The 12,117-nt window shown below is 49.2% G+C and overlaps 1 protein-coding gene across 1 annotated transcript; it reads left to right on the forward strand.

The window, feature by feature from the left end:
- Positions 1-7,264: 7,264 nt before the first annotated feature.
- On the forward strand, positions 7,265-10,560 carry LOC125556315 (probable auxin efflux carrier component 5b). The gene is made up of 5 exons (XM_048719067.1): positions 7,265-8,132; positions 8,249-8,334; positions 9,788-9,945; positions 10,076-10,152; positions 10,296-10,560. The coding sequence occupies exons 1-5, from the start codon at positions 7,360-7,362 to the stop codon at positions 10,363-10,365; spliced, it is 1,164 nt and encodes a 387-aa protein (XP_048575024.1). The 5' UTR covers positions 7,265-7,359; the 3' UTR covers positions 10,366-10,560.
- The last annotated feature ends 1,557 nt before the right edge of the window (positions 10,561-12,117 follow it).

Here is a 12,117-nt window from a genome sequence, read left to right on the forward strand (position 1 = left end):
GGGAAAAAGTGCGTCAGTAACGCTCGTCGGACCGATACAGGCCCGCATTGAATGGCACAACATGTCTGGATCATGCAGTCTAGATGGTTGTGGGTGGTTAGAGGGTCGACGTTGGAGATACCCTAAGGGCATGGCCAATGCGAGGTGCTAACAGGAGACACCATGATCAATTTCCTACTCGATTGGCAGTCAGGGCCGGTCCTAATAATTCGGGGGCCAAGGCGAAACTAAATCTCAGGGCCCTTTAGTATAAACATGAAAAAACATGTCCGAGCCCGGCTCTTGAACATCCAAAAATATGTGTACATTTGGATAAATATACTAACATAGCTTGGGTTCTCCCTTTAATCTGAACTCCAAAGCACGTCATATACAAATTTCTAGGCTATAAGTAATGATCCACTTTACCGAATCAAGAAAACAAGCAAATCAGGTTGTTCAACAGGATGTTATCTACGTCCTTCATGTTGTAATCAGACACTGGTTATGCCTGGAAATAGACTAGTTCTTCTGAAAAGGAAATCTGCTAAAATTCAAAGAAGGAATATCCGCCAAACTTTGAAAATACTTGTACAACAAGACTGTTCTGGTGATATCCAAAATCTAGTAAAACGTTGTACAAAATGTTAGTAATTCTGTAAATAATGTTTCTACTATCCAAGCTTGTAACTTAGTACATTTTTAAGAAAAATACTTATTTTGTATTATGTTATTATATCTTGTATGTAACATTACTGGGATGTAGAATAAGCTATTCTACAACTTACACTTAGTCTATAATGCAATGAACCTGATTGAACCATATTCAATTATTCTATTGATGAATGACTAATTCCTGCCATCACTATCCGGGTTTGCAAGGCTGACACGAGTTTTTAGATCTTCAATTTAATTAAGGAGATATGTGTTACATGCCACTAAATTATATCATTGAATTCACTGTCCAATGAGATTTCTAAAAATATACTTCTGATGGCATATTATAAAATTTTCTTTAGAACTATAAGCCTAAAAAAATTGTGGCCACCTTACAAACCTAGATGTAGAGAGTAGTATAGTGGCTAAATAAGCCAATGGACCGAGGTAAGAGCATCTACAGCCACATATGACAAATCGGCCCCGTGGACCGGGCACACCTCAAATTTCGTGTGTTGCATCCGGACATCTCATACTCGATTCTTATATCCATACAAAGACATGCAAAAGGAAATAGAACCTACGTACTACGTCAATCATAGCTACTCCTCGTTGGAGATAGCTGCAGCTCCGGCTCCTCCGGCTGCTCCGCTCCAGCCTCCTTCGCCTCTATCTTCGCGTCGAGCTCGTCGGTCTCCGCCTACTGCCGCCGGAGGAACGCCTGGGTGGCCTTCACATAGGCCTTATCCTGGATGAACTCCAGGATGGCATGCTAGTCAACCATCTCACCGGACAGGGCGACGACAAACTCTGCCTCCGCCTGCTTCATGTTGAAGGCCGGCACCTGCTGGTTCGGCTCCTCCGCCTCCTCCACCTGCATTGGAGCCATCTCCTCCTCTTCCCCCGGCTGCTCCTCCTCCTCCGGCTCCGGCGAGTCCGGAGGCAGCCCTGCAGCGATGCGGGCGGCGCGCGCGGCTTCCCTCGCCCGGATCTGCTATTGGATCTCGTAGCGGAGCTTCGGCGTCAGCATGGCATAGTAGGTGATCTTGCTCCATACCATGGCGGAGTGCCGGAGCGTGGACAGAGCGCCGAAGAGGGAGAGAAAGGAGGTGGATGGGCTCGGACTGGCGGCGCGGAGAGGAGGGAGGGGGTTGGGTTAGGGTTGCAGGACACCGGCCGGCTTAAATAGCCGGATTTCGTTTTGGGCGGCGTGTCGGAGTGACGCCACGCGACGTTCACACCGCGGCGACGGACGCGGCGTCCGTCGGGCCGCCGGGTTTACGGGCGTTTCCATGCGGGGCCACGCCATCAGGCCGACGTGGTGGGCGTGCCCGGGCGCCCCCATATCCGCCTCATATTTGGGCTGGATATTGGGGGTGCCGGTCAGCCTGGGCGTTTGGGGGCCATTTGAGAGGCCCGTCTAGATCAAAAAATCGTGACCGCTCGGCCTAACCGGCGTATGAGACGGGTTGAGAGGTCCAGTTGTAGATGTTCTAAGACAATGCTGCTCTCCACATTTCTCGGACTTGACTCCTCTCACTTTGTTGGTAATAATTTGAAGTCTTTGGTGACAGCGCAACACTAGGGTGTTTCACAATCTTGCGCAGCAATGCTCATTCATTGCACTACTGTCTCAAACCTTTAGAATAAATCCATGACTAGAGGGGTGCGGGTGCGGTGTGCCTTGGAACTTTTGTGAGAGCAACCTGTGGTAGCCAGGTAGCTGACATAGAGCAAGAATCCCGAGAGAAGATGACAGGGGGAGGGGAGGGAAGGGGGCATGTACAAGATTGGTGAGCAACTAAAGGATAATCCAAGATACCCCATACCCCACACAGATAAGGATAATCAAACATAAAATTTCGAGAACAATTAAAAGTTAAACTTAGTAAACAGTACGTATAAATTGCACCCATTGCCCATACGAGCTAGAGGAGGAAACCTAGTTCCATATGAGAATTGAGAAAAGGGAGGGAATATTTTCCCTAGCAGAAAAAAGAAAAGAAAAAGGGAGGAAAACAAGAAGTAAAATGCTCATGTTTTCATGAGATCTGACAGGTAGGGTCGGTTAAACCCCGTAGACCTAACTGTAGCGGATTGGAGGCAAAAATGTAAATGTGTCTTCATTGAATAGTAACACAGGTAAAGAGTTGCACTACCAAGGGCGTACTCCCTCCGGTTTTGTACGCTCTGGCAGTGATTTTTAGGCGTTCAATTTAATTAAAGAAAAGTGAACAATTCCTGAAGTAGAGATGTTATCTTATGAGTGTCACATAAGATAAATGTTGAGATGAAGTAGAGATCATTCATAAGAAAAGACTTGTCTTCTTTTATTTAATATATAATCTCTTACCTCAACATGTCTCATCAAATTTTTAGGAATAACTGATTATTGTAGATAAAGTTAAAAGATAACGCATTATAGACATGTTTTTATTATCATCTCTAAATTATATGCAAAATTTAAGATAAAAATATTTTATCAACCACTATACACGTCTAATAAAGTTAAGATTAGACCACGAGTACTAATACTTTACCCGTCAGTGGCCCGAGCACTAGTTGTGGCCCGAGCACTAGTTGTACTGAAACGGCCCGGTGATCATCATATTCTAGTGTCCCTATTCGAAGGAAAACAAGATTTGCTTGATATTTGTGACGGACACAAATCTGTCAGGGCATCTCGAACTCCGATCCTTAAACTGTCCATATATGTTCGGATCATGAAAGCCATCTAATAAGGATCTGTATCAATTCACAGGGAGGTTCGGACGTGCTTTTTCTCGCAAACTGGAGACAAACATGAAGGCTTTACGAGCATCCGAACCGTTCCCAACCCTGCTTTTAACCACTCTGGCTTATCAAAAACACCTCTCTCGCCCGCACACGCTTTCCGTCCAAAACGGTCAACGCCACTCCAGAGCGTTAGTGCTGCATTCATGCCCGGCCAGAGCTGACACAACCTCTCGCTGGCGTCGGCGTTGAAGCGGCGTGCCGACCAAGAGAGCGCCGCCCGCGCCGCTTCCTGGTGTAGGCGACTGCTCCGCGTTCAAACAGCACGACGGATCAGAAGGAGGAGATGGCAACCCATTGCTTCCGGCTGGCTGGTGGCTGGCCGGCAGCCAGCCGTTGGATGACGATGACTAGCCGGCGCCACCCTCCTCCTCCTCTGCGCCACCCTCGCCGGTGCATTGCACCGTGACCATCGGCAAGGCCCAGGCCCATTACATGGACATGCCGTAGGAGGAGCAGTTCCGGAAGGCGCAGGCCGACGCCGCCAGCAACCACCAACTCCTCCAGGAGCACCACTAGGCGAAGGAGCGGCTCAACGCCGGTAGGGCGATTGTGCCGGACCTGGAGGAGCGGGCGGCGCTGCTCGACTCCTACCGCTCCACCTGCGAAATCCTCCTAGCCCACCGGCGGTACCGCCAACGGGCGGCGGAACTGGCGGCCGCCTACAAGGAGTACGTCGAGGCGGCGGACGAGGTGTTTGGCGAGACCGACGAGGAGGAGGAGGAGGACATCGCCGGCTCCCCGCGGAGGCCATGCCCCGCCGCCACGGCAACGAAGTTGGCACGTTCGCACGCGTCGCTCGCAGCGAGGAAGAGTAGTGCACGGTAGGTCGCCGCCGCTCGGGTCCCAAGAAGACTACAACTCCTCCCCTTCCGTTGAAGTCAAGCTTGGTGGGTTGTGCATCGTCGGCCGATTAGCCGCTTGGCGGCGATGTGAAGACGGACAACTTAATTTTAATGGGTCTTCGGAGAAGGAGGTTATGAAGGTGGAGTTGGAGAGCGCGGAGACGGAACTGAAGAAGGCTTCAGTTCTGGCTGCCCTAACTAACCAAGGTTACAAACTTGATATGCAAAGATATTCTATCACTATTGATGTTGGTATGAAAGGTGCATTAGAAGTGGTATCACTGTCGATTTCGATTGTTGAAATGACGGATTCCTGCTAGTTAGAGCAACTTCAATGGGGTGATTCATTTCGTCTGCCCGCGTCCGTTTGGGTCGGCGTGGATAAAAATGGCGGTCCAACGCACCGACCCAAACGGACGTGCGTCCGTTTTTCGTCCGCGGGCGACCCATTCCAGGCCTAATTTTGAGTCGGATTTACGTCGGCGCGGATACGAGATGGACGCGCGCGCGCCTACTCCTCTCCCCGGGCCGCCTGTCGGTGGCAGTCACCACCATTTCCTCCCCATTTTCCCCAAAAACGCTCCCGCCCACGCGCGCCCTCGCCCCCCAACCAGCCATGGAGGACGCCATCGACCTCGACCTCAATGCCGCCGCCGGCCTCGCCTCCCTCGCCTCGTCCGGCGTCGTCGCCCGCTCCGGGAAAGGCAAACCTCGTGCCCCACGCAAGACCGCCACGGCAACCAGCCGAAGAAGGCGCTGACGCCCGAACAGCGGGAAAGGGAGTCGGCCAAGAGGAAGGGCCGGAGGCACGCCGCGGACGCAAGGGATGAGGCCACTACGCAGGCCGCCGCCGCCGCCGCGCAGTAGGAGTTCACCAACGCCCGCGTTGCCGCGGCAACGAGGGAGGCGCTCTACATGCTTGGGGTAAACCCTAGCCAGCACAACCTCGTCCAAGCCGCCGTCGCCGCGGCCAGCACCGGCCCGTCGGCGTTTCCTCGGATGGTGATGCCCGACTCACCCCGCGCATCGGCTTGCAACCCGATCCCCGACTTCCACGTCTACCCGCAGGCCTCCCGCCTCTCCGGGGAGTGCTCACCCGACGTGAGCGTGGTCGCACCTTCCACGCCCGCGCCCGCGCCCATCGACCTCAACGCCAACCGGTGGTCGGTGGCTCGTCGTCCGGCGGCATGAGGAAACGCGCGCGACAGACACCGGCCGACGGTCTCCTGGATGCCCGTAACCTATTCAAGGAAATGTCGTCCGCCGTTGACGAGGACTACATGCAACACCTCATCTTCGAGGGTGGTCGCCGGGCGCTGGCTACGATCCCGAGGAGACGCAAAGCCAGGACGGTCGCGGGGCGTTCACGCCCGCCGCTGGCTATGATCCCGATCAGGCGGCCTTCATGCGTGATCAGGTCAGCATCGACCTGGACGGCTTCCCCCTCGACCATGAGTTCCCGGACGACTATGGGCTAGAGGAAGAGGACGAGTGCGACATCGAAGTGGAGCCTTTGTTCGAGGACGAGCTCGCCAACCAAACCGCCGGTCCTAAGCTGAAGCGCAAGAGAAAGCGCACGAAGGCGTACACAGCTGCCGAGGACAAGCTTCTTTGCGAGTGTTGGCGAGACATTGGACAAGACCCAAAGACGGGCGCCGAGCAAAAGCATTCAACCTTTTGGACTCGTGTGCACCGCGAGTTTCATGAGCGCAAGAAGTTTCCACCCTACCAATTTGTGAGCACGCGCGGGTGGGTCTCCATTTCCAAGCGGTGGAGGGTGATTCAACAAGAGTGCAACAAGTTTTGCGCCACCCTTGAGAGCGTCAAGGCCCGCCCCGTGAGAGGCATCGGCGTGCAAGACATGGTATGATAGCAAGCAAGCCGCCCTCTTTTGTGCCATCAAGATCATCCTTTTACGTCTTCATTTTGCTATCACTTGCCCATATGCTTGCATGGAAACATTTTATAGGCATTTCAAGCTTTGGAGGCATTCAAGGTTCAACGCAATGGCAAGTGCTTCAACCTCTCCCATTGCTATCGGGTCATCAAGGACGAAGAGAAGTTCAAGGCACAATATGCCGCGCTCAAGGCACGTGGGGGGAAGGGCGCCGTGGATGATGTTGGGGAAGGCGAGCCGACACGGCCGCGGGGGAAGACCAACTCCAAGAAGGAGGACAAGCGAGATGCGGCCACCAACGCCTTGATCGCAAGCGTGGACGGCATGATGAATAAGAAGCACTCAAGAGAGGAGGAGCGCCGGCGTTTCAAGGCGGAGCAAATGGATGCTTTCATGGAGATCCAAAGGAGGAGGCTTGATCTTGACGCCGAGAAGCAAGCCAAGATGTTCGAGCTCGAGGCGGAGAAGCAAGCCAAGATGCTAGAGATCGAGGCCGCCAACACCAAGACAAAGGTGAAAGAAGTGGCTCTTGCAAGCATGATGACCGGGGTGGAGATCATGAAGGTGGATCTCAACGCCTTGTCGCCAAGGAAGAGGCCGTGGTTCGAGAAGATGCAGGCCGACATGCTCAAGTTCGATGACGAGTGATCTATGGCGTCGAGGGGCCATCTTTTTTTATGCCGGCGGGTGTGCCGGCATGACCACGGGAGCCGCAATGGCGTGGTCGAACTCAAGTCCCACCATTTTTTGTGTGCTGGCATGTGTGCCGGCCGGCTGGCAAGTGCGTCAGCATGAACTGTGCTGTTTTCTGAAGCCGGCATTCTATGCCGGCGCTGGCATGGTGCCGGCATGAGACATGGCTGCTAGTATGATCGGCCACAGATCTTTTTTATTTAAAAGTTGAATGCGGACATGAAATGGGTTGGTGTGTTGGACGCATTGCCGATTCAAATACAAAACTGAACGAACAGCGGGCGGGCGGTCGTCTCAAACGGATAAAAACAGACAAATGCGTCGTCCGTTTGGGTCGCCCTATTGTAGTTGCTCTTAAATGAAGCGATCGGTCGAGTGGAGAGAATAATGGCAGGCAGCTCGTCGCATTTGTCCAACTCGGTTTGATTATTTCCTCGCTACGTACACCAAAGCACCAAACCACGAGTGAGGTAGCTAGCTAGCTAGGTGGCGGAGATGATAGGGTGGGGGGACGTGTACAAGGTGGTGTCCGCCATGGCGCCGCTCTACTTCGCCCTGGGCCTCGGCTACGCCTCCGTGCGGTGGTGGAAGTTCTTCACCCGCGACCAGTGCGACGCCGTGAACCGCCTCGTCATCTACTTCGCGCTCCCCTTCTTCGCCTTCGACTTCAACGCCCACGCCGGCACGTTCGCCGCCAGCTACCGCGTCCTGGCCGCCGACGCCGTCGCCAAGCTCGTCGTGGTGCTCGCGGTCGCCGGGTGGGTCGCGTCCTGCCGCTGGAGGCACTGGAGCTGCGCCCCCAAGGCGCCAGCCGCGAGGCCGGCGCGGCCGGGTGGCGGCCGCGGCCCCTCCTACTCGTGGTGCATCACCGGCTACTCGCTGGGCACGCTCAACAACGGGCTCCTCGTGGGCGTGCCGCTGCTGGACGCCATGTACGGCAAGTGGGCGCGCGACATCGTCGTGCAGCTGTCGGTGGTGCAGGCCGTCGTGTGGCTCCCGCTGCTGCTGGTGGTGTTCGAGGCGAGGCAGGCCTGGCTGGAGGTGACGTCGGCGCCGGCACCCGACGGCGCGCGAGAAGAAGGCGATCAGGCAGTGCCTGGGAGCGACGACGTCGACCGGCCAGCGGCAGCCGGGGACGGCCGGAAGACGGCGGCGACGGGGTGGGCGTTCTGGGCGCGGCTGCTGCGGACGGTTGGGCTCAAGGTCGTCGGCAACCCGAACGTGTACGCGAGCCTCCTTGGCGTTCTGTGGTCCTCCGTGGCAAACAGGTACCCCTGCGACACAGCAGATTAGTTAGCGATTTTCTCCCACAAAAAAGTAGAAACAATTTATTCATCCAGGCATTCTATGATTATCAACCTCTGTGTTTTGCAATGATATGTAGGTGGCACCTGGAAATGCCAGGCATCATAGACGGCTCCATTTCGATCATGTCAAGGACCGGCCTTGGAATCGGAATGTTTAACATGGGTACCTACTACTCTCTTCGTTCACAAATACGTACTAACTTTTCTTTTATAAATCAAATGTATATAGACACGTTTAAGTATATTTATTCATTAATTTTAGTCTTCATGTATCCTATACAGAAATGTCCAAAACGTCTTATATTTTATGAATGGAGGGAGAAGTCCCGTGAGAAAAACTAAAAAAGAAAACACGATAATGGAAGTCTTGGGTTTTGGTACCCACATTCTACGACAACTTATCATGCTCTAGTTTGTTTAATTAGTTGGTCGATCACACTTTTGCCGTATATTCTCTGCCTCGTGAGTCATGACTCATGACCCATGTGTCCACGGAAACATCTTCTTTAGCTAAACTTGTCACGCTTTTGTGGCAACTCATCTTTTGGCCAACTTTGCCACAAACGAACTTAGGCCAAATCGTGCCTGAAAACCAAAACGTCTAAAGTGGCTAAACAATCTTTTTTAGCTAAACTTGTCACGCTTTTGTGGCAACTCATCGTTTGGCCAACTTTGTCACAAATGAGCTTAGGCCAAAATGTGGTTGAAAACCAAAACATCTAAAGTGACTAATCGACTGTCTGTTACTTAAATTCTGGTCCTTTTAAAAGGTAATTAGCAAATCACGCAAAATTTTATTTCTTATAAAATACGTACACAACCTGAACTTGCTTTGAAAAATGTTAGCAGAATCCCTACTGTACACTGGCGCCCCGCCCTCCCCCAAAAGTGCAAACAATTTTTGACTATGTATATTAAGCATTTTTTTGGTACATTCCATTAGTGAAGTATAGTGACTTTAGAGCACCACATCGATTTACCATGAGGATATATTGATATCTCCTTTTAGTGATGCGGTAAAGGAACAGAAAGTATCCCACACCTACTTCCTCAGAGGTGACCCTGGGCTATCGAACTACGAAAGGAAGTCTTCCTTAAAGCGATGGTCTCTAGCAAGATTTTGTTAAAGGATCAATTCTATCTTTTTACTAGATCAATCAAGCAAATGATGATTCAAACACTAGTAATAAAAATAGGTACGGGTATGAGGTCTTAATGCTTACAACCATGTATTTCCGTTGGGACCAAATATGATTTTAATTTATGCACTGGAAGTCACCCATCGAGATGTGCTTATTACTAACCGAAGTGGGGGATGTGTCCAAATTACATCCTGACCAGCACGAGTCCTGCATCAAGAATCGGTTGTCCTACCGCAGGCCCTACTGCATGCTCAAATGGATGTATCTAGAAATGAAATACATCTAGATATATTCATTTCGGCGACAACTAATATGGGACGAAGAGTGTGTAACACTGAGCACACACAATAGTGGGCCTTATATTTCAGAAAGGGGGGAGTAAATAGTAATGAATATAATTCAAAACAATATTGAGATCAACGAGGAATTAACTGATTGATCGTGAATGACACCGATCTGACGCTTGTATTGTAGGCTTGTTCATCGGTCTGCAGGACAAGCTCGTCGTGTGCGGGCCTGGATTAACCTCGTTGGGCATGGCGATGAGGTTTGTCGCTGCGCCAGCCGCCACCATGATTGGAGCGCTACTTTTGGGACTACGTGGCGACCTTCTGCGTGTTGCCATCTTACAGGTAACAATAGATAAATATTGCAGGTTATAGGTTCACAACTGATGTTAATATCGTTTTCTTCTCTTTTTTGTTGCTAATTGAGCCAAATATCCAGATCAATAGTAATAACTCACTTCGTTCCTATTGGTAGGCTGCACTGCCTCAGTCCATCGGGACATTTATCTTTGCGCGAGAGTATGACCTGCATGCCAATATACTCAGTACCGCGTAAGTAAACTGGCGATCTCGCATGTCATGGTGATTAGAGTACTCCATTAATTGTTTATGCATATCAACCACATTGTTCTTTCCTGAACACGAGGATAACAACTAAAACCGCTCTTTGCTTCTTCTTCTTTTTCTTTTTGCAGGGTGATAGTCGGCACGTTGGCTTCGCTGCCTGTTTTAGCCACATATTATGTTGTTTTAGGGCTCATGTGATTATGTTATATGTTCCTCTTCTAGTTTATCTTGGGGGTTTGTTATATATGTATGTGTGCCTACAAGATGTAGCAAATTTTTTATGTTTACGTCAACAAGAATTGCATGTGCTTTGGCCGTTCTTCTCTTTAGGAAATGCCATCATGGCTAATTGTATTAATATCAAATAATAATAGTTATCGCGAGTATCCTCTATATCACTAAGCTCATTCAGTTGAGGTCTCTAATTAGAATTGGGTCACCCGATTTTGATCGGGTCAACAATTTCTCAATGCTCTCTCATTCAATTCTTTTATACTATACACTATGCTCCCTAAGTTTTAAGCTGTCACAATTAATTGAAGTATTCAATTTAGAATTTGGTCAACCTATTTTAACCGGGTCAACACTTTCTCAATCTCTTCCATTCAATTCTTTTAATTCACTATATTCTTTAATTTTGAAGCTCTTTCATTCAATTGAGGTATTCAATTTTGGATTTGGTTTACGATTTTGACTGGGCCAACGATCTTTCTTGGGGAGAAATGATTGCCGAGGAGGTTGAACATATGATAATCAGGTGGAACATACAGAGACTGATATGTGTACCAAAATGTTGGGTAACATCTTGAGGGTAAGCTATATGAATGTTAATGATGAGGTGTGGTGCCCACTATTTTCATATTAGATGCATTGTTTCATTATTCAAGTTTCCAATTGTACGTTGAAAAAAAATCTCAAGTGTTTGAGATACTTTTGTTTTTCTTTTCGAAAACCATCATAAGGTTCTAATCTCATTTTTAAGTTGTCTATGAAGTATGAAGTATGCATTAGGAAAATGCCACATATAATTAGTGGCTATGTATTTCGTCATTTCGTGGGAGGCATGTTAACAATCTTATGTTTTCTTATAATTTGTCTTGAATTTTTCATTTCATAATTTATCTTGAAAGTTTCCTACCAAAAACTTAAATATTTCCTAATTGTACTCAAGTCTGTGCGGGTTTATATTTTTGTTTCTGTGTTTTTGGTGTGCTATATTCCATGTTGGTCCTAACCACCGGAAAGTGCAGTCTATATTAATGTTGAGGCAACATTACTCTTCTTCTTAAGTGGGGTTGTGCGTCATGACCAGGGACAACATGGGCAATTGATTAGCTGCTTGTAGTCGACTACTTGATGAGGTTTATGACATCACCAATCACATAAGCACTTACCATCAGGTGTGCATTGACCCTTGAGAACGCTTGAACAACATCATATTGGCTTGTGATTGTCTTTCCGTGGTTGAGAGCACCAATTCCTCCACTATCGACCAATCACTGGTTGGTGTCGGTATGGAGGATATCAAAGCCATGTCATGCTCTTTGGCATAAATGACTTGTTCTCGCATTAGTATCTTAGCTCATGATTTGAAATTTTTGTATGTTCTTTTTGTAATGTTGTTCGCGAGTGCACCAGTGTCATTTTTATAGATGAAGACATGTGTTGCACGTGCACATTTACTAGTTAGTACAAAAATGAATTGAGAGGTATTGCATGTCTCCTTATTTACTTTCAGTAATTGAGTAGTGTGTATGTTCAAATATTCATTAATTACTTATAAAAGGAATGAAAAGATCGTATAAGTAGAAAGTGTTAAATTAAATGGATCCGAATAATTTTCTTCATATCTTTCCCGTTATTCTCATGCAGAGCATTACATGCTTCGGAAAAGAATTCTATTAGACCAAGTCTCACGCGAGACCCATCCTGATGGATGACACATGGCAC

This window comes from Triticum urartu, chromosome 5 (assembly GCF_003073215.2).
Source record: "Triticum urartu cultivar G1812 chromosome 5, Tu2.1, whole genome shotgun sequence".
Taxonomy (NCBI): domain Eukaryota; kingdom Viridiplantae; phylum Streptophyta; class Magnoliopsida; order Poales; family Poaceae; genus Triticum; species Triticum urartu.